This window comes from Triplophysa rosa, linkage group LG4 (genome assembly GCF_024868665.1).
Source record: "Triplophysa rosa linkage group LG4, Trosa_1v2, whole genome shotgun sequence".
NCBI lineage: Eukaryota > Metazoa > Chordata > Actinopteri > Cypriniformes > Nemacheilidae > Triplophysa > Triplophysa rosa.
The window spans coordinates 24,987,614-25,011,761 of record NC_079893.1 but is presented as its reverse complement, the minus strand read 5'-3'; the positions used below and the strand labels follow the sequence as shown (position 1 = coordinate 25,011,761).

Here is a 24,148-nt window from a genome sequence, read left to right as displayed (position 1 = left end):
TCACTTTCTCAGATCATTGTGATTTGAGATGGCTTAAAACATTCATGATGGAGAACGGATTATAACTTCTGGCGGTAATGTGGAAAGGGGAAGCTGACAAAACAATGTAGAAAGCCAAGGACGGTGGTGACATTTCTTGTGGAAGTGAAGGGACAGTAGTGGGGATACTATTAAGAATAGCTGGCATTCTGTCACTTCTGTTTAGTGTTTGACAAAGATGTACCACAGAACGCGCTCGCACGAAAGCCAGTCGTATTTATGGGATTCATGCAAGCATTCACCCACACAAGTTAATTAGGAAAAGGAAAAGCAACCATTTCTCTTATTTTTTCTTTCAATGGATTTTATTTCTGTTGCCACTGACTTGGTTAATTGGGTAATGAATCAGCCAACTCTTATTTATCTCTGTCCTGTCTGAAACTCTTGTTCAGATGCAAGTTGTGTACTCTTACTGTAGGGTCTTTCTTTTTCTGTCAAAATTAAATGTAACAACGTAGTCTTATAGTTTCAAACAGTGTTCTTTAGCTTAAAAAAGTCTCACATTTAAACATAATGCAAACTCATTACAGAGCAATAAAGAATCAAATCACATGGTGAGACGTAGGGTTGGGAATCGAAAATCAATTCCAATTTGGAATCGGAATCGAAAGGCTAGGAATCGGATACTTGAGATTAAAATTTGAATTCCTCTTATCAATTCCTGTGTGCATATTTTCAGAAAAGTACATGCGTTGCATGATCTGCTGATATCTCAATAAAAGCCCTTATGAAAATTATCGATATTTTTTTACTATAGTGAGCATAGTTTAGCTATAGAATTTGCATCAAAGCACAGGAATCACAAATTAACCATAGTTGCATTATAGTAACTGCAGTTTAACCATGATGTAGTTCAACTATGATAATACAAATTGTAATAATTCAGAAAAGGTGTTTCTATGTGTAAATATACACAAAACGGTGCTCATAAATATATAAATATATTTTGCAAACAAGTCAATAAGCAGGCTAAATGACCATACAGGTTGATATCTAAATGTTTTACTTCAAATGTGGAATCGAAACTGGGAATCGATAAGAATCGAAATCGATAAGCAGAATCGGAATTGGAATCGGAATCGATAAAATTGAAACGATTCCCAACCCTAGTGAGACGATACTTTTGGTTCTGGATGAAATTAAATATGGACCAGGGTAAGACAGAGTATCTCAGAGATGACTTTTTTGTATGGAAACCCCAGAAGCGAGTTAACATTTTAGCACTTTCGGTACCATCGCCCCAAAGTCTATGGGTTTTTTTAATGGATTTTTGTGTATGCCTAAAATAAAGTTTGTGGTTAACAAAACCTCTAAGTATTTACGTTTTATTCTATGACATAAAACACACCAGTTATAACCTTTTGTGATTTGTAAAGCTTTATTGTGTCTTTAAAACAGTGGTTGCTAACAAGTTGCGAAAAGCGACTACTTTATTTGGTGGGGACGTTAGACGTCATCGCGCATATAATTCTCGCAAATAATGCAACATGGACACAAATCTCTAAAATGTGGATGGGGATTCATTCACCGAGCAATGGGCTAGTTGCACAAGATGGCGCCGGTGAGCTTTTGCGACACCAGAGTCGGCAGACTAATTTCCGGTCATATAACACTATCGAGTTGTTTTGGCTTAACGAAGTGCTCAGCAATGTAAAGAGGATCTGTCATATCGCTGATATATTACATTCTTCTTTTTTATGTACGTAGACAACACCCATATTTGCTGGCCAAAAATCCTCCTTTTCCCATACAGTGTTATTCGATCGGAAATTACTCTGCCGACCCTGGCGTCCCAAAAGCTCACCGCTGCCATCTTGTGCATCAAGCGAAATACTTACCAGGGAAGACATTTTAAGTAAAGTTTGAAAGAGTTGTTGGAGGCTTGGTGGTGGTGACATTGATATCGAGCGACTGTAGTGCAGTCTGTTTATAGCCCCGTGTTAGCTTTTAACGTGTTAGCCGATTGTATTTGAATTTCAAAAGTAACAAATCTTGTATTAATCTGTAAAGATGATCTAGATAAAACAAAACATGTAAACATCGTAAACCTTTGTTAATCACAGAGCTTATTTTTTTGCGATCTTCCAAAAGTATATGGGAAATATGCATAGGCTTTTGGTTGAGGGAACCCATGCGGCGCTTACTTCTGGGTTGGCCTACAAAAATGCGTCATCTTTGCACCACTCTATTGCTGAGTGAAAAAAGTTTTACCCTGTTGTAGACTTGGTGCATTGCTACTGTATGACTGTTTTTTTTTTTTCATTGAATCACCACATGATCGAGCATGAATGGTTTGATTTATAAGTGTTCCCTGTGTGTGTGATTCATGCTGTTTTGTGCTGTGCTGTTTTGTGAAAGAGAAAGAGGCCAATAAATACTCCACAATACTTTCGTAACAAATGATCTTCTCTCTCGTAGTGGTTTAAGTTCTTAAACATTCATCAAACAGTTAGAAATGCAAAATGTTGTCACAACAGTGATAAAACCGTGTTTTTCATAGACATGTTGCTGCGTCATTTTCTAGACACCAACAGCTCCATTTTTCTGAAGTGTGCTATTTTACTAATGAGCACTCTTGGCAATCTTGCCAGTATTCACTGTTTATATTACTGATAAACAGATGCACGGCTATTAATAAACCATCGGCATGTCCACGCAGACTAATTCCGTTCAAGTTGTTTTTGGAAAAGCCTGAGGGATTCGCTGTGCGTTATAACATTTGTTTTGTCTTGTCTTGGTTGTTTTGTTCAGGCGAGACGATGCGCGTGGCCTCCTCAGAGTTCGCCGATGACCCTTGCTCCTCCGTGAAAAGGGGCACCATGGTCCGCGCCGCCCGCGCCCTTCTCTCTGCCGTCACCCGGCTCCTTATCCTGGCTGACATGGCTGACGTCATGAGGCTCCTGGCCCACCTAAAGATCGTATGTTCTCCTGTTTAGTTATCTTTCTCTTTAGCCCCGCCCCTTTTTATTTGATTGGTCACGCTGCTTGTGATGACTGTGTTAAATCTCTTTGTACACCTTCATACATACATGTTGAACGCATGGATTTTGAACCCTTGGTGTCAGTGTACGCTCGCTCCAGGAAGTTCATTATCTTCACCGTTGATTTTTTCTGAACACAGTTCAAAGCTGCCTGACTGCGGCTGATCTTCACAGCTGGTCGCCGTCCTCGGGGCTTGAATGAGCAAGATTCGCCTCTCAGTTGTTTAGATATCCAAGCATACCTATCTCTCTTTATTTCAAGGACACAGAATAATCTCGATATGTATTATGGAAACAGGACACTTTGGAGACGTGGAACGTGTTTTGTCTTTATCTTCACTGCGGCTGTCAATTTGCATAGCACATATTGCTACAGCGACATCCTCCTGGCACAACTATTAAAATGCATAAATAATATACTCACATGTCGCTTTTCTCCTGGCGGTCATCAGTGGGGCTTCACATTTTGCATTTGTATTTTAAAGGAAGATAAGCCCATTTTAAAGCAATTCTGTTGAACCTTTTTTGCGTTTGTGCTTTGACTTTTGCACAGTATTTATTACCTATAATCCTAGCAACTGGTTTTAATATTCTATTTTCTGTATATTTTTATTCCCTAGTTGCTCTGAGAAAATACAAGTTTTAGTTTAGCTTACTCACATCTATATTTTGTATAATTACTAAACAAATTAGAAAATTTAAAGAAAAATGAATGGTTAGTGCAAAGACAGCTTTTGGAAAGCAGGATATGGATGAGAAAATTTCAGATGTCCCACAAAGCACCAAATACTCGTTACAGTGAAAACTGATTCAGAGTAAGAATTCACATTACAGTATAATGTATATATCCCAAGGGAATGAGTACTTCTGAAAAGCTTCAGCACTTTCTCACTGTAAAAGTTAACCGTCACTCAACCACAACAGTGGAAGTTCTTTATGGAACATTTATGGACTTTTTTTACTGCTTCTTGTTTTATGGATGCTTTTTAAAGTACTAAAGCGTTAAATGTGTTTGTGTATTGTATGTTGATGCTTGTGCTTTTAGGTGGAGGAAGCTTTAGAAGGAGTCAAGAACGCCACCAATGAACAGGACCTGGCCAACCGCTTTAAAGAGTTTGGAAAAGAGATGGTCAAACTCAACTATGTGGCGGCTCGCAGACAGCAGGTATCATGAGATTTTACTTTCATTTAGTTTTTTTTGCACTTACAATGTTCTTCCTCAACAAAAACACATAATTAAGATGGGTTGGCTTTAGGTTTAGGGTGAGTATCTAGTAAGTGCTCATTATACAGTACTGTAAGTGTATATAAGAACATTCATGTAGAGCAGGACTTTTAAAAAGTGCTATTGATAATATTTTTGTTTGATTGATTTTATGTCATGGAGAAGAAAATTGAAAAGAGACTAAGAAAAAATGGGATGGCAATGTCATGCAACCTGGACTTAAAAGTTTTACTCAAACACCCAGCTCCAGTATTTTTCTGTGATGTCACACAAACACCAGATCTATGGGATTACTTTTGTGTCAATAAAAATGAACGCAAACTTAAAAAAACGAACAAAAATATACAATGAGAAAAAAAAACGTTGATAATGAAAACAATGAACTCAATTGCAAGAATGTGACATGATTTTCAAATAAACTGCTATTTTTCTTAACAATTTTCTAAGTTTCGTTTGTGCAAATAATAGTTTTGAATTCGCTGCTACATTTTTCATTTGCTCTTTCCGAGTTTTCGTTTACGCTTCTCAAGTGATCGTTCGCCTTTCTGGCACAAATCTCACGTGTAGGCAGGACTTATGGCCGCTTACGCTGATTGGCTAGTGAGTTTTTGATTGATAGCTCCCTGACAAGGAAACGAAACTTAGAAAATTGTTAAGAAAAATAGCAGTTTATTTGAAAATCATGTCACATTCTTGCAATTGAGTTTATTGTTTTCATTATCAAAGTGCTTTTTTTCTTTCTCATTGTATATTTTTGTTCGTTTTTTTAAAGTTTGCGTTCATTTTTATTGACACAAAAGTAATCCCATACAGATCCATGTCACTTCTTGTTTGGAGTCTGACGCCTACCCATAGACTGTATAAAATAGGGACGTAGTGTCCGTGACTTCACCCGTAGATTTGTGAAGAGTAAAAATGGAGCCTAAAGTAGGCGGAGCCGGTCGTCGCCATCTTGGCATCACGCGTCATTCCCGGATAATCGTAAATGGGCAAAGAGGCGGGACGTAGTTGGAGCTGAGGCGCCCGGTTGGCTGAAACCACTTGTCACTCAAGTGGCCACGCAACTATTTTGCAGAATTTTAAGGCTTAATATAAGTTAAACGGGTGAGTTATAAATAAAATCACCCTCCTCACAGTTGTCATGAAGGGTAAAATTACCTATACAGACAAAAGTATTTTTTTGTACCAGGCTGTAAACATGTTTTTTTGTGCTGTAAAGTTGGCCATTTTAACATGGGGCTCAATGAGATTCTGCTCGGTTTTGGAGCCAGCCTCTAGCGGCTGCACTTCCGTGTTGGTTTCACGAGAGAGACCGGAAGATTGCCCCTTGCTCCTACCATCATTCATTCAGCTCAGTGCTCTTGACAGGTTAATGCCTTTCACATTCTGCCTGTAAAATCTCACTGTACAAGGTCAAAGAGATGCTTCTTGTTTCTGTTTCAGAGCAATTTCTCTGAATTTGGTTCTGTGTGTTTTCACTGTTTGGTTGAAAAATGAAATGTTACACCCTTGGAAGGAAATTCATTTTGGTCAGAAAGCCTATATACTATCCTGTTTTTTCGTGCGGTGTTTAAAAAGTACATGAGCTATTTTAATGATAGAAAATGGCATATCAAATATCCAAAAATGCAGAAATAAATGAAAATCAAAGTGAGAGGAACAGTGGCTTGGAATAGTACATTACCAGCAAATTTCACCCTCATGTAGTTTCCATTCCTTATTTGAGAAAACAATTCAAGGTTCACACATTTGACATGACTTCCATGTATGCTTTTTTCAAAAATATAATAAAAATAAGGCTTCAGAACACATGGAATGCAATTCAAATGGTTTCAAACATTACTTTTCACGTGAACTCGTTCAGGCACCACAATAATTCAATTCCTCCTAATCGTCTTTTCTAATGATCACTTTTGTTTCCTTACACATTTTGTGTTTGCGTGACAGGAGCTGAAGGACCCTCAATGCAGAGATGAGATGGCGGCCGCTCGTGGGGCTCTCAAGAAGAACGCCACCATGCTTTACACCGCATCACAGGCTTTCCTGCGCCACCCTGACGTGACCGCAACGCGCGCCAATCGTGACTACGTCTTCAAACAGGTCCAAGAGGCCATAGGGGGCATTTCCAGCGCCGCCCAGGCCACCTCACCCACCGATGAGAAGCACGGACATGCTGGCATTGGCGAGCTAGCCGCCGCTCTCAATGAGTTTGACGTGAGTACGCTAAAGAGTTTAAGGTTGCAGCATGCTGTATATATCATACAGTATGTCACAGTTATACAGATTTTGAGATCTGCTGCTCATGCTCACATCTTAAAGGGGAAGTATGTCATTTGTTTTGTTCTTCGTTAAAACACTTATTATTATCCAAGCCTAACATGCAGAGAGCTATTTGTAAGGCTTCCGTAGATTGGCGTAGACTAAATCTGTCATTCTGTAGCGTTTTAAGTCGGAGATATCAAGTATTTGAAGATTGACGTAATCTCTTTAAGAAACATTTTAAAGGCACACACACATACATCAGTTGTTGTGTCCTTTTACTTTGTCGACCTTTTTTCGTTCTCTGATATTCAGCCTACTGTTTGCAACGTCTATTCTTAGTTCTTGGATCTAAGATGAAGATGTTAAAAAGTGGCAAATTGTCCTAGAAGTGTTAACTTCCTGCGAGAGGCTGTTTGGAATATATAGTTAGGCTGCCATCTAGTGGCTATAAAGAAACTGTGGGCAGAACGGACTGAAACTACATCAGCTCTTTGTTGTGGTTTTGTCAGAGCGATTGACAGAAATGGGCGGGGCATTTTTGAAAGATATTGATCAGTTTCTCAATCTGGATATTTGTGAATAATAATGATGTGCTGAAATATTTGTGATTTGCTAAATGAGAGATGTTGTTTGTGGGTAAGAAACTACTCGTAGTAGGATATCATGTTTGTTTAGTCAAGTGTTTGGAGATTGTCAGATGCTTCTGTTTGGTATTAGACTATGGCGAGCCGAAGTTTTTATTAAGACCTTCGGCTCAAAAATATATTTCGTTTTTTGTGATTGTTTATATAACCTTTCTTATGTAGTCCACACGCAATATGTCAAAATATAATGTATTATTACGCATTTATTTTATATTTAAGCCGTGTGTATGGGTTTACAGAGAGCAATAAGTTTAATAGTTTAACCTCAGACCTACAGTATATATTTACGGTTTGTATTAATGAATGAATTATATTTATTCATATTTATTCAGGTTTTTCACACATACAGTAGTTCAACACATTAGACTTCAGTTTTTTAGTCTTAGTCTTTTTAGTATATATTTCACAAAAAAACAAATAGATATACAGTAAATAAACAGTGAAGGTAAATGATGAATATAACCCATGTATGCTGTGTTATAATTGTGATAAAGTAAACATCTGTAAAGTATTTTATACATTGAAAATTGTTTCAATGTACCTGCAAACATGGTCAGAGTCACACAAACATGAACACCATACAACATGGACACTTTTAGCCAAAGAAGATTCATTCTAAGCAGGTAATAATACAAAAAGTACTAAAATACGAAGTTTAATAACTGACCTACCAGTAAAAGAAAGATGAGAAAGTGACAGAGAGAAAGAAATAAAAGAGAGTTATTTTTTTCTCTTTTAAATATGTTTTAGTTGAATATTGTCAGGAACACAGCTAATCGGTCAGATTATGCATCTGCATGTATAATATACGGATATGCTTCCTATTTATTTCCATTTGTCAACTTTTGAATTGAAAACGTCAGATTCATTGTGGCTTTTGCTATTCACACTGTCAGGAATATGTCACTGCTGGTAGAATATCTCGGTCGTGCTGGTTACAACCACTTTGGATCAGCAACAGAGCATCTGGACCACCGTAAACTGACACGACCTGGTTTTTCCAGCAGGGTTCCTCTAATGCTGAACCGAACACTAATAAAATATGTGACAAACACTTAAAAGCCCCCTCGAGCTGTTGCCATGACAGTCAGCATATACATTTTATATTCTGTCACCGGTGCATGAACTTTCAAGAGTGACTCATTGTTTAATTAAAAGTGTGATAAACTCACCTACTTTTTGGAGGCACAGCACACCTTGCAGATGTATGCAGGTTCAGAAGAATAATAGAAGACAATAAGTCAGTGAAGTTACATTATAAATATAAATATTGAATGTGAATGGGGACATACGCTGTTTGTTATTATAATGGTTCTATCTAAATTTAATTGAGATTAAATCCCTGCAGGTCCCTGCGCTCTGCAAACGAACAATGTCTTGTGGCGCCATCCCAAAAAGGGAAAAATCACTATTGCGTACCTTTTTTATGGATCTGTTCCTCAATAGTGGAATGATATGCCAGCTGCTACGAGATCAGTAGCCATCTTTATGAATCGTCTGAAACACATCTCTTCCGTCAAAACCTGACCGATTAGTACTGACTTGTATTTCTTTTCAGCTTTTCTATCCTTAAAAAAACCAAAAACGTATCTTTGTATACTGTGGTGGGCTATATGAGACCAATTTTTACTGTACTTATGATTTTTTTGTCCTTATGTTGTTCCAATTGCTTCCATTGTTTACCTCATTTGTAAATCGCTTTGGATTAAAAGCATCTGCTAAATGACTAAATGTAAATGTAATATAAAGTCATCTGATCTCTTCAGTAAATGCAATCAGAATTCATTTTGTTTTTTCTTCCTGAAAATTGCTATTAGTCATTTTAATAGAATCATTAAAGTGAATGAAAATTGTGGCGTTTAGAATTGGGTCCAAAATCAAAGAAATACATTTTGTGTTATTTTTGTGTTAGTGAATAATATGCTTGCTAGCGGTTATTGATGGACGAACAGAAAATTCACATCTGTTAGAAAAACTTGTATTTTTTCGTTTGTTTACAGGGGAAAAGTTCAGATTTAATATTTAGTCAGATATTCAGGCATAAGGTCTGGTTTGTTTGTTTGTGTGTATATGAAGGTGTTGGCATTTGTATCCAGCGGGGCATCTGGTGACGTGCAGAGATTGTTGTTGGAGACATACTGACTTTCACCTCTGGCTATACAACAAAACAAACAGATACTGCTCTTTGAGACTTTATGAAGAGTTCGACAAGCACTGTTTTCTTTCTTTTTGTTGATGTATTTCCTATTAAAACAGGAAGTTTGGGCGGTATAGCTCATCAAATTGCTTTTAGTTTATAGCGACAAGATGTTAAACAACAATATTAAATGTTATTAAAGATAACTTACCAAACAAAACAGCTTTGTACGGAAGAGTATTAGGGCCAAGCAATAAAAAAATATATAAAACCGTTTTGAGATTAAAGTCATTATAATGCGAAATTAAACCCGCAGTTTTTTGGGGAAAAAGTCTAAATTAAATGTTGAGAATAAACTCAATAAATTTCGAGAATAAAGTCGTTGTGTTTCGAGAAAAAACTCGTTAAATTTCGAGAAAAAAAACTCGAAATAAAATGTCGACAATAAACTTACTATAATATGAGAATAATGTCGTTGTGTTTCGAGAAAAAAATCGTTAAATTTCGAGAAAAAACTCTTTGAGAATAAAGTCGTGTTAAAAACGTGTTAAATTCTTCTAAAGAGACCCAGCCGCTGATAGTATTTCTTTGTTACTGAAGGAAAGCCTTAAGTATAGCTTCACTAAGTGATACAACTGCCATGTCCTCATTCAGTACTACGCAATGAACATGACCCTGATATAGGATAAACGTTTATTCTCGATATTTTATTTCGACTTTTTTCTCGAAATTTAACGAGTTTTTTCTCGAAACACAACGACTTTATTCTCAAAGTATAGTGAGTTTATTGTCGACATTTTATTTCGAGTTTTATTTCTCGAAATTTAACAAGTTTTTTCTCGAAACACAACGACTTTATTCTCGAAATTTATTGAGTTTATTCTCAACATTTAATTTCGACTTTTTTCCCCGAAAAACTGCGGGTTTAATTTCGCATTATAATGACTTTAATCTCAAAACGGTTTTATATTTTTTTTATTGCTTGGCCCTAATACTCTTCCGTAGCTTTGAGTTAGTAAAATCAACTTTAAATATATATATATATATACAGTATTTAGAACGGAAAACTACATAACCAACACACACGTTTCACATACTTTCTGGAAAAAAAACTGCCACTCAATTTATTAGAGTTAAAGGAAAAGTTCACACAAAACTGAAAATTGTGTCATCATTTATTCACCCTCGAGTTGTTCCAAATCTCTGTAAATGTCTTTGTTCTGATGAACACAGAGAAAGCTATTAGGTATAAAAATAAAAACAAAAAAATAATAGAAAACAAAAAAAACCAAAAGAAAAAAATGCTTTATACATTCCTTTGTTCTGTTAAACACAAAAGAAGATATTTTGAAGAATGTAGGAAAGCAAACAGTTCTGGGGCACCTTTGAATACCATTGTGATTTGTTTCTACTATGGTAGTCAATGGTGGCCAAGTTTGTTTGTTTTGAATGTCAGCTACATATAGCTATACTGTATGTTAGCTACAATAATTTTTTATCTGGCTATCCCTAAAATATTTGAAAATCTTTTCTTCTTTCATTATGCTTCTGTGGTAAGTGCAGTTTTTATAAACTGGGAGACGAGTTGAATCATTCTGTGGCAACCAAACACATGTCACAGATGCTGTTGATAGAGATTAAATTGCAGTTTGTATCTTGTACAGACAAAAGCAAATCGAGTGAATGAATGAAAGAAAAGGAAGGTGTAATCCCTCTGTGTTGATGCAGAGCTCAAAACGCCTTAATCTTATTTGAGTCTCTAAACAGAAAGATGCAGAATTTGCCTCTGAACAATTTTGAGAGCAAGTAAACCAGTTTGGCAGTTTGTACAGGAGTATTTACAGATTTTATGGAAATTACTTGTGGCTAGAAAGATACAAATACAAATACACATTGTTGGGATGTTTTTAAAATGTGTTTAGTGGGAATCTGATTGTGGTTTTCAGAATCTGGTTTCCAAAATCCTGCAACTGCTGTTTTCTTTACTATCCATATAACTGAATGTCATGATCTGTGGTTTTGTAAATGATCTGATCTGTAGTCAGTATTTAGTACCGTATTTGTACTATTCAGATTGGTACTTTTAAAATTACTTTTATTTTATTTAATAAAAATGTTTCTGAAAAGGATGAATTGGACCAAATTGAGGAATAGCAGCCAATAAGCGCACATAATAAATCGGAACACCTGGTTTCAAAGGATGACTATAGTAAAATTGCTTATTAAAATTTTAATTTAACAAATTTATTCACATTACATATTTCCCATGGTTCCAATTGTAAAGTAATTGATGATTTTGGATTTTTGCCTTTCAATGCTATAAAAACAGAAAAAGACTGAAGCATAAGAGTTTCTATCAGTGATTCACTGGCTCATGTATGTTAAAAGGGCAACAGCGCTGGAAAAGCTCACGTTTGATTACGACGGTTAAATATTGAAGAGCCCGAGGGCTTATTTTGAGTTCATTTAGAGTTCTGCAGATCATACACGCATGAATGCATCCATACTCGCCTAAAAATGCAGACACACACTAGGATCTGTCTTTGACGCTTGCACGTTTACACATCTAAAACACCAAAAAACAAGATGATTCCAAGTACAGCCATTTGTTTATCCATCATGCCTCAGTTTGTTGTTTTAAAACAAATCAGCGTGTGAAGCACGTAGGTTTCTCTTTAGTGAAGTGCTTGTTTTGTTTTCTCATTAGTGCAGTGGGAGAGATGATGGGCGACAGTTTTGATTGATAGCACCACTGCTGTTATTATTGTTGTTGACATTATTAGTTTAAGTTGTTTTCCTTAAGATAATTGAAAATACAGTCAACTTCTCATCAAAGGTGTCCTGTGATGTTGTGCTGTCATGTTGTTGTAAAGTAATAAAAACAAGATTGCGAATATATCAGCGCCACTTTTTCATTCAAAGTTAATTCATCAAAAATGTACAATATAAAAATCCATATATATATACATTATACAGTATATACTGTATGTATGTATGTATATATATATATATATATATATATATATACATAATTTCCAATACTGTTAGACACACTGAGTGATAAATAAAATGATATACAACAATGTATAAAACATACAAAAATAGTCCAAAAGCAGGACGCAGTTGAAATCTAAACTACTAGGCAAAATACTTAATAGTAGATATTTTGATAAGAAAAGCATAGACATATTTCTGAATTTGGAAAAGTTTTCACAGAATCCCTTAAGTAAAATAAAGTGGGAATCTGTGTTTTTCCATATTTATGTGTTATGATTTTTACCCATTATTTTTGAGCTGCGACCATTTTTGGTGTTGTTGCACACTTCACAGACACCAGGGGGCAGTGTTGCACCATGCTAGAGTACATCTCCATCTGAAAACAAAATGTTTTAAGTTGCTTCTATCACGTCATTCAGTTCTGTAGTCACAGAACAGACTAGCTCGAGCCTTGTAGTGTGCTCAAAGCTTTCCTCCATCATTGGTACTCATTCTCAATCGGGATTGGTTAGGATTTTGAGACTTTTTAAAGCCACAGCATGTCAGACGTGTGTATGTACACTGACCTTATCGCTCACCTAATAATTCTGTCATTTATTCACCCTCGTGTTGTTTCAAACCTGTATGGCTTTCTTTCTTCCGCAGAACACAAAAGAAGATATTTTGAAGAAAGTTGGTAATATTTTATGGACACAAAACCAATGCAAGTGAATTCGTGCCGTGCAACAACATTCTTTCATGTTAGCCACTTCATCGCCTCATCTCATGACTCCCTCACATCCACAGCTATATCACTTCCTGTGTCGAAATCCAAAATGACAGACGACCTCCCGCTGTTCGATTGATCTATAATACAAAAGCACCTGTCAAATTAGCGCTCACACCTGACAAACCACCAATGGGGCATGTCAGATGAGCCTGCTGTGCTTCTTAAATCATTGTATGTCAACACAGTGACGTAAATGAATATCCAAACACACTCGCACATGTCTGATACAGTGTGCAATGGATGTTAGCAAAAAGGATTAAGTACAGTTTCATGAAAGACTTGTTGTGAGTTTAAAGGGATACTTCACCCAAATATGAAAATTCTGTCATCATTTACTCACCTTCGAGTTGTTCCAAATCTGTATAATTGTATTTGTTCTGATGAACACAGAGAAAGATATTTGGAAGAATGCTTACAACCAGACAGATTTTGTCCCCTATTGGCTCCCATAGTAGGAAAAATAGTCAAAAGTGCCCCAGAACTGTTTGCTGTCCTACATTCTTTAAAATGTCTTCTTTTGTGTTCAACAGAACAAAAAAATGATAAAGTAATTTTTCCTACTATGGGAGTCAATGGGGTGCAAGATCTGTTTGGGTATAAGCATTCTTCCAAATATCTTTCTTTGTGTTCATCAGAACAAAGGCATTTATACGGATTTGGACTAGACTCGAATGATGACAGAATTTTCATTTTTCATTTTTAGAACACAATCTATGAAAATGGTTTGAAACAACACGAGGGTGAATAAATGACAGAATTATTAGGTGAGCGATAAGGTCAGTGACGCACGCATACATACACACGTCTGACATGCTGTGGCTTTAAAAAGTCTCAAAATATCTTCTTTTGTGTTCCTCATAATAAAGAGTCATGCACGCGTTTGGATTGTCATGAGGGTGAATAAATGATGACAACACTTTAATCGAATTTGTTTAGACAGATGTCACTTTTAGTAGTTGGTTTGGAAGGAAAAATATCCAGACAGTTTAGGTGGACATTTGTTCACATACATATGTTCATACATGCTTGCACAGGACTAAACCCCGATGTCATGGCACGCACAGCGGGCACGCACACAGGTGCACGGGGAGCAGGAAGGCTAATATATGGAGATGTATTCGTTGCAGTTGAATAAAGTTGGAGGTAATTGCTATATCAATCTGTTCTCTCCAGACCTGGCTGTCTTTGCAGTCACACCCTCTTTTTATCTCGCCCGGCCTCTGCTTTTCCTCTCTTTATATTTCTCGCTCCCTCTATATCTCGAAGAGAGGACTTACAATGACTTAGCATTACCAGGGAGCGTTTTTATGGCCCCTGCCTTGAACACGACTTCATTGCATATCGGAGCCGTCTGGAGTCAGAATTGGATGCATATAAACGCCCACACAGAACCACATTTCAAATCGCAATCCCTCTTTTTTTACTTTTCGATCTTTGAAAAGTTTTAAATATATGTTTTGGGCCCAAGTGTGTAGACTTTAGGATTAGAGTGGATTATACAGACACAGGCTCGCTGGTGGGCTTACTGGTGTGTGGCTCTGCACCTCAGACCTGAGCCTTTGGCCCTCTAATTCTGGCGAAATAGCCAAGCCGCTTCACAGACGTTACCCAATATCAATATCTGTGTTTATGTGTGTGTGTGTGTGTGTATGTGGACATGTTTTTATATCCCTATAGGACCTAAACCTGAATGCACACCAACACATGGGGACTCGTGTCAAAAAAGCTTATAAATTGTACAGAACAATATTTTTTAAAAAATCTAAAAGTGCAAAAAGTTTTCTATGATCTTTAGGTTTAGGGGTAGGGTTAGGGGATAAAATATACAGTTTGTACAGTATAAAAAAACATTACGCCTATGGACTGTCCCCACAGAGATGGTAAACCAGACACGTGTGTGTGTGTGTGTGTGTGTGTATTTATATACCAAAAAATCACAGCTTTAGCATTGTGGATCTCTGAATAATGGAGGTTAGAAATAGTCAGAATTGCATTGGCAGAATGGTTAACAGGTTAGCGTCTCAGCTACGGCAAGTAAGGCACGGTGCTTTCATGCACATGATAAATTGCAGGAGGATTTATGAAATGTCTCGGCTTCAGACAGCACACCCACAGACCGCCCACAGTCCGTTCACTTGTTTTTCCTGTTTTGAGCATAAACCTTGCTAAATTTGGTTAGATTTGTGCTCGAAATAGGAAAAAGAATAAAACAATTTGCCAATGGGGTAAGCAGAAATGTAATTTAGGATCTATTGCGTGAATAGAGAAAGTCTTCATATCTTATGCAACTTTGCGTTGCAATTCTATCTCGCTTTGAGGTTATTTCGATATTTTGCTCGAAAACAAGACATGCTTAGGTCTGCTTATTAAGAACAGGTTTTTTTTTAGGAATGCTTAAGGGTCCACTCTGATTGGCTGACTCATATTTTTCCTACCGCCCCTAAATGTGAAGCACAAAATGTTACTCAGTGATGGTGCAGCCATGCCGATTCTCTTCCTACCTGCACTTCGTATCTTACTTGACTCCAAAAATCTGGAGTATATTTCTCTTAAAGAAAAATAGCTTTAATGTGCAAAAACCCTCATGAAGCGGAAGCCATTTTGGGCTGAGTGTTGTTATTAATTAAGAGGTTTAGATGCTGACCCCCCAGCATTCGTCTATTTAAGCTGCGGTCACACGCTGTTCTCACGCAGAGAGAATAGCGGTTGGCCCTCCAACCGCTATTCAAAGGAATGATGCTACTTTACACAAAGAAAGCTGACGCTGACTCACGGTAACTAGTAATAAGCATGCAGCAGGGCATTGTGCGAAATGTAAACACGCTTTCTTTTTTTAAGGAGTTTGTGTCTACGGAAGTCGCTTCAAAACTTGACTTTTCGTTCTGCTATGCTATTGAATGCACTCACTTTGAATGAAAGCGCCTGCTGAATGCGTGAATGTAAATGAGCATTGAGTCTCTTCAGATTGCTGGCTGTATGTTATTGCCGTGCACATTAGACTTTGATATAGCGTATTAATACTGATTTAATGATGTGGGATTTTCAAGAAGCAGATGTGTAATTAAAAGGAGCTGTCTGTTCCCTTCAGGCCAAACTTTGTGTTCATGTTCGATTGTGGAGGGCTTATTGAAGTTATCCAGCCAAGAGGCTTCATTAAAATGAACAACATTATAGACAACGGCAGGTCTGTTAGGCTACATTTACACTGACAGGCGTAACACAGATTTTAACACATTTATTTCGCCCGGCAGATTTTTACTTCACACGTAACTAATGTTTTCACATTTAGACCTCACCAAGACGCGAGTTTTAAAGGGTAAGTTCACCCCAAAATTTGGTCATTTTTTACTCACCCTAATGTTGTTCAAAACACCTTTGGCTTTCTTTGTTTTTCAGAACGAAAACACAGATTTTCTTCTAAAAAGTGTTGCTTTGCTTTTTCTGTTTACATTGGGAGAGGATTGTAACCACCTCTTCTCAAAATTCAAAAGGATGCAAAAGTGTTATAAATAACGCCACACGCCTCATGTCATATTTTCCCAGTGTTCCGAGGGAATACAAATGGGTTTGGTAAAAAACAGACTAAATTATAATCCATGATTCGACTCGCATGGTTTTTTTTAAACAAGATCAATTATTTAGTATCAAGTTTTTACAGTTACATCACATTGACATTTTTGCAATCATTCCCCAAATATTCTCTCAAAATGAATTAAACCCAGAAATTTTAGACTTGGTCCTCAGAAATAAGGATGTATGCGAGTCATTTGCTAATTTATTGAAATTTACCGAATTTAAATGTAACTAAACAGTATGAACACAAAGAATTTTGCGTCACATCATTGACCTGTAAGCAAACAGTGCATTTGTTGTTACGCAATTTTAAAAGTAAACGGTGTCCTATAATGATCAGGCACTGAGAATAAACACAGAAAGAAGGACAAAACAAGACACAACTGTAAATTAAAAACGGCAAAATTGTATTTTTGTGTGAACTAACCTTTTAAGCAAATGGGCTTGTGACGGGTCACACATCGAAATCCCAAAATCGCCCATGATTTTATCCCAAACGAGATGAATTTTGACCGTCCTCGCCGTGACTCTTGGGTAAAATCTGCACGATTCGCTCAGATGTAATTATTTTCCTAGTGGACGTTGTAACCTTGAGCGTGTGACACGGCTCTTGGTCGCACGCTTATTAGCATTCACTGGATATCGGTGGTACCGCTATGATCTCAAGGCCTTTGCATGAAGCGCTGATAGTTGGTGCTCACATCTTCTCATTCATGCTCCCTCGCCTTGAAATCAAGGTCATTTCTTTAAGGATTACGGAAGCAACGGGCCATTGAACTGAGACCAGTATGAACACCAACTTGGCCCGGCTTCTTTTCTTGGCCCTGCGTCTAAAGCTTTCCTGTCAACGTCCCACCAACCCAGCTAAAGGAGTTTTGTTTGGGAATACGTGTGTGGCCCCCCTGGGATGATAGACAAAATTGAGAATAGAGATTACTGGCACAGCTTCTTTTTTTCGCTAAGCTCTTTTTGTAGCAATGCAAAACATCACTCATCCAGGAGTCACAGTGGAAATCGACAACCCTCCCCTTAGTCTTTCGGCTCAAAGCGCGTGTGTATTTAGTAGAATTCTTAAGAGGAAGATTTTTTAAAAGCAAAAGGCTTTTTTTTAGTTTTCGTCAAATAAAATAAGAATTGATTTACGTTGGCGGCTGTCTTTATGGTAGTAGCGGGAGCATATTATTGAATTCTGTAGTGATCGGCAGAGGCAGTATACATGTCATTGACTACACCTCACTGATATAATATACAGTGTGTCATCTCATCGTATAACGTAACATGAAATGACCTCATCTCCCCTTGAATTATTTCCATCATATAAATCGTACCTCCATGGCCTTCCATATCTCTTTTCAGCAGGAATATCCATCAGATTTATTGAGGCACATCCAGCATATTGATAGCTATTGATTTCGTTGACACGTCCCCGCAGTCAATACGCAGTCATAAGTTTGGTCCTTCGCTGAAGCCCTGGATGAAGACATTGTCACAAAGACTTGTGGGATTGAACATTCCAACACTCCAAAATCACTTCTCGTTGTTTCTTGCGAAGGCGTGAGACCAATATCCTCTCTGACTATATCTCTGTCTATATCTGTCTACCTGTCGATCTGTCTACCAGTGCCTGTGTGACACATTGTAACATATAAGTTGAAAGAGTGCGTCCAAACGTGGGCCCTGTCTTTGGGCCAACACTGGTTTTATTGCTTTTCCTTCACAATGACACCGAGCAAGGCCACATCATCAAGTTGTCATTCCCCAAGCAACACCCGTCTCTCCAGTTCACAAACAACACATCTTTCTTTACCTCATTGCTGTCAAACTCGCCTTAATACACTGAGGAACCCACGTCGGACTCAACTTTGGCTCTTTCTGGCCGCGCAGACTTTGTTTGACAAGTTCAGAATCTTGCGTCAGTTTAAGATAAGTACCTCCACAAATATGCTTTATATTCACAAGGTCAACATTTGTCTGGTAAGCACGGCCTGGTTTGCTCTTGCAGGTTAATGCTGTAACGAATCCATCTGGCAGCAAAATGCATCTTTATCGTTTGAAGACCATTCAAAATTCACGGAAGGAATTGAGAGACCATTCCAAAGGTTTATTTAATCAGCATTTCTAGATGTATTGTGGCCATTCCAGTCCATTCCATCAAACCTCAGGAGTGACAAAGTCATCCAACAGCAATTTGACTGAGAGCATGACAAGACACATGAAACTGATATGACTGTTGTATTGCTGAAAGTGAACATGAACTTGTTTTCTTTGCAGTTTTTGAGGTCTGAAAAAATACAGAGCATCTTGTTCTGATATTTTGACCTGTTTCTCCAGTTTTCATTTTCTGCAAATAAATTCAAACAGAAACAATATTTTTATTTGAAATTTTGGGAGAAACATTGTTAGTAGTTTACAGAATGAAAGAAAATTCTCATTTTACCCAAACACATACCTATAAATAGTAAGTTAAGAAAAACTGAAAATAACTTAAAAATGGTCTCTGAATGGTCTCTATTTGCATTTATATTGCATTTGGCAGGTCATTATACAAAACATATGGCATTGCATTCAAAATATACATGTATATGCTTGAGCAACAACAAAACTAATGAAAATAAAAATAAACTATTTGGTTATACTTAATTTTGATTGTACTGGCTTTATAAGGCATTTTACTGACTTAAGTGACTGCTACTTGTTAACTAACTCAATCATTTGGATCTACATGTCAAGTAACTCTCATTAGAGGATTAGACAGACTGTTAGGTTAAGGTTAGGAAAATAAGTTAACATGTAGTTTTAATAAGTTTTATAAGTTAATACTCCATTTAAAATTTTTTATTGTGCATTCCAATTAATATCAATGAAACGGCAGTTGGTTTGTTTTGATTCAAGCCATAATAACAAAAAACAAATACAGCTAACTAAAACCAAAAAAAACCCCGATAACACAATAAAAAAGATGATTTTTGAATAAAAAATCTCATTTTGGAACCAAACTCTTCATGTGTGTGCATGTGTGTGTGTACATATATATATAATTATTATATAAAAGTTTTAGCAAGTATAAAATAATGACTATTATATAAAGAGAATAAACTGACTATTGACAAGAAGTCGAAGAAAGGGAGAGAGAGAGCATATAGTACATTTTTTCCCGTCTGCTGCTTTTCACATTTTTGCCTGTGGCAGGCGGCACTTTTACTGAAGCTCAGGTGATTGCATCAAAAGGTTCAGTAGTCCCATGAGCAAAGATAGCAGGTATCATTTCGGGCTGTGCACATGCGCAGAGCAACAGCGCTTGAGATGAATAGCTTTCTCCATGTGTTGCAGGCATTTTTGGTTACAGATTTTATTCAATGTTATATTGTTGCTGGCGTTTCTCACAGATCTTTGCCATTGGTTTCACTCATTTAACTGTTCTTGGCTGTTATATGAGTGTTTCAGATTGTTGTTGCCCCAACAGTTCAATTAGAACTTATGGAAATGATCTAGGCAGCTGCCAAGGCAATTGGCAAGCTTTTCTTGTCATCACCCGCAGATGTGTTCTTCCAAACACAAAGGTGAACTTCAGGGTTAGCGTAAAAGCTCGGAGAGGTGTCGCTCCGTGGACCTACCTGGGTTTCAAAGTCTGAGGGCGTGTAAAACTTTCCCGAAATAGTGTCCTCTAGATCTGGAGGATAAAGCATGTTTTTGACCTTAACTGCTTTGATAGTGTGACTACGGCTCTCCTACGCTACACTACCGCTTTGCCACAAATGTGATTTTTATGAAACACAGCTCGTACTGCCAAAAATGCAGGTACTTTGATTGTGTTGCATGCGTCCAGGTGCCACCTGTTTTTAGATGTAACATTACCAGGTTAGTGTGTCCATCACCAGCCAGCTAACAGATGAGTTCAGGCATGTGATCTAAAGATCTGCTGTTTGACTGGCTCGCTCTCAATTCCCCCCCCCCAGGCCTTATGCTGCAGGATCAAAGTCAATATTTAACAGGGAACAGGCAAATGTGGCTCAATACCTTCTGAATATGGCGTCCTTCAGATCAAACCTGGACTACAGGACTCAGTTGTGCCTCCTCCGGTTAACCCCTAAAAAGCCCTCTGGTATACGTTCTTGAGGCCTAATGGGAAATATGCAATTGGTACAGTGCATACAGTGGATACGGTACACCAAAAGAGTTGCATTTGGCTTAACATTTTGGAACACCAGCATTTTATAGATAACAATAATAATAATATGAACTATTGCTATTATTCTTACTTTTCACATGAACTATTTTTGTAATAAAATTAATAATTATATATTTATATAATTTATTTATTTATATATATATATATNTATATTATAATTTATACTGTATTCATAATAATATTATTATGATTTAAATAATATATATGAATATATATATAAGCACACGTCCGAACCCCACACGGGGCGAACCCTTCGGCGAGTCCATTAGCTCCTCTACTCATGCACGGATACTCTCAGCGCTGCAGATGTGCACAAACCAGGCCAAAAAGATCACTCCGCTTGAGCCAAAATGACAGACTAATGTCGCACTTATTACACTGGAAGCGAGCACGATATCCGATCTTTTTCTTACACTTTGACCCTCAGACATGTAATGGCACGTAATGCCAGGGCATTAAGGTTCGGACGTGTGCTTATATATATATTCATATATATTATTTAAATCATAATAATATTATTATGAATACAGTATAAATTATAATATAATATTATAATTATTTATATATTATTTATTTTTCCCATGAACTCTTTTTGTAGTAATAAAATAAGACTAATTTGTGTGTGTGTGCGTGTGTGCGTGTGTGTGTGTGTGTGTGTGTGTGTGTGTGTATATATTAAAATAATAATGTTGTTGTTGGTATTATTATTTTTATCATATTAATAATAGTAATAGTTTCTTTAAATAATTTTTATTTTGTATATATACACTGAAAAGTGTAAATAGGACTAATAATACTGTAAAGTGTAAATAGTACTAATAATTATTATAATATATTATAATATTATTTTATTGTTGTTGTTATTGTTATTATTTATTTTTCACATTAGTTCTTTTTTTATTTAAGACGTTCACAAAGTGCCAAAGCTGCTATATAGCAAGTGGTTGTGTCATTGTTTGGTCATTGTGCATATTTGCTGTGTAGTTACATCTTTTGAGCGATGGAGCTGTATAGAGGCTTTATTCATAGTTATTGTGGTTCTATTTAGCCTTGGACACAGTGGCGACAGCAGACGATATGAGATGAGGCAGAAATGAGTAAGGTTATCGCCAGGGAATGGAAGAAAAAGTCTATTCATATTCAAATGATCTTATTCTCTCTGTACACTCAGTTTTCAATTATTGCTATCTCATGTGTCCGTCTCATCTTCACATAGGAATGCTTTTATTAAACTCAGTGTCAAGAGTTCAATTGTTTTTGGCGTAAAGAGATTTTGGAAGTTATGTGCGTGCATACTGTCATTCTGCTGATAGCCCAAAGAACACTGTGATGTTGGTTTTTGTAAACTGACATGTTTATTCAGTGATTTGTTGTTATCTGTTTAATTTATCTGATATGATTGGCTACTTGTAGACCTATGTACTTGAACATCAGAACGTTATCAAAGAACATGTTTGAGAGAAAGAAAGAGAGCGAGAGTGAGAGAGGGACTCCTCGGTCTATTAAAGTGAACGAATGCGACTCACAGACAGTCCGCTGTAATTTCTTTGCACCGTACCCGGTCTGGTAATGACCTCTTTTGCATGCAGTTGTATTTGAGTCCATCACTCCTATAGTCTGATGAGATGCGCTGAGGTCTCTTGAGGTATTTTTCTCCACTTCTGAATTTCTGCTTCTGTCTTTTTATCCTATTTAAATTCCCCTTACATGTCAAGCAACGTGGAACGTGTCTGGAGAGAAATGCAGCAGATTAGGCCTGGGTGATACAATAGACATTGAAGATGGATTCTTACGATGATACAATTAAAGAAGATGAAATAAAAACAACTGTGTGTACAAATGAGATGTCACAGTCTTCGGATTGACAGGAAAGTGACAGCATTTATTGTTTGTCGCTTTAGCATGTTGTTTAAATAGGATGAGATGCATTTTTAACAGCTTGTGCTTTCCACAGCTTTTGCAGTATGGACACACTGCTGGTCATCCCTAGTCATGAGAAACGCATCCTAGTGTCTTGCTGCCCTTAATCCTCATTAGGAGCTGAGAATACACAGCTTGTCAGTCGACGTGCCGCTGGGCGCTCGGAAGTCGTTCTGAATTATTAATAAGGCTTCTCTGGCCTCTGCCGGGAGATGTGTATTTGAATGGTAATTACATGTTTGTGTCCCTGTGATTTCTAATTATATTCCCCCTCTTCTGATGGATGATAAATAAATTCTAATGACTAGGATGAGTCGGACTGGTAATTACTCCCAACCCCCCAGCAGGCGAGTTAGATGCCGCTGAAAAACAAACACAAAAAACGCACACCCGTGCCAAGGTGAAGTGGCGATGTGAAGGTGAGCTCAAGGCACGTCCTCGAACCGGGGTCGCCCGCGCCGGTGAGCACACCTCCCTTCGGCACCCACCGGGACCACCCGTGCTCGGGCCAGATGAACGTTCATCACATCGGTGGCGTTGTTTTGGTGTGTTACGGGGGCGAACCCTCCAGCGACTCCATTAGCTCCTCTGCTCATGCACGGATACTCTCAACGCTGCAGATGTGGACAAACCGAGCCAAAATGACAGACTAATGTCGCACTTATTGCACTGGAAGCGAGCACGATAGATCCATTCTTTTTTCTCACGCTTTGACCCTCAGACGTGTAATGGCACGTAATGCCGGGGCATTAAGTTTCAGACGTGCGCTTTTCAGCTGGCACAATAGCTCCCACTTGACCTTATCTTCAGCTCCCAGACAAAAGTCTCGGAAACAGCCACGTTCACATAGGCCCGCTATAGGAGAGGTGATTGTTCTTTAAAGGTTCGGTTTTATAGCCACAGAGAGGTTAGCCAGCAGATATGAGCTCTCTTGTGAAAATGCCAGTTTTTTTTCTCGTTCTTTGTTTTGCCAAGCGGCAGCCATCTGGGGCTGTTTTAGCATTTGATACGTTACGTCAGGCTTACATTTGTTTCATGTTTATACTTATGGCTGCATGGTTAAATAGAAATAATGGTTTTCTGTTTTATTTTTCTTTGACGCAGCGATCTGTTTTTTTAATGCGGCTTGAATGCATTAAATTACATGAAAATACTTGTTTTGTGTAGCTGCTGTTTTTTGTATGTAGGCCGCACATTCAAAATAAGCTAAAAACGACATATTCTGTAGTTCAGACTTTTCAATGGCATGGAAGCAAAACTAACCGAGAGATGTGACTACTACAATGTTCCCACATTATAAATATTCCTGAATGCAAAGGTCATGAACAACATTGAACACTTCTCACGATTAGTTTATTGCATCAACTGCATCTTGATTCATTTATCCAATTCATCTCGCAGTTTATTTCATT

General features: G+C 37.4%; 1 protein-coding gene across 1 annotated transcript in view; it reads left to right on the top strand.

Moving 5' to 3' along the window:
• The window catches only part of ctnna2 (catenin (cadherin-associated protein), alpha 2), a 436,402-nt gene that overhangs the window by 78,069 nt on the left and 334,185 nt on the right, over positions 1-24,148 (top strand). Inside the window, exons 4-6 of the mRNA XM_057332819.1 lie at positions 2,791-2,957; positions 4,066-4,185; positions 6,193-6,459. Coding sequence (XP_057188802.1) covers positions 2,791-2,957; positions 4,066-4,185; positions 6,193-6,459 — 554 coding nt within the window. The remainder of the gene's footprint in view (positions 1-2,790; positions 2,958-4,065; positions 4,186-6,192; positions 6,460-24,148) is intronic.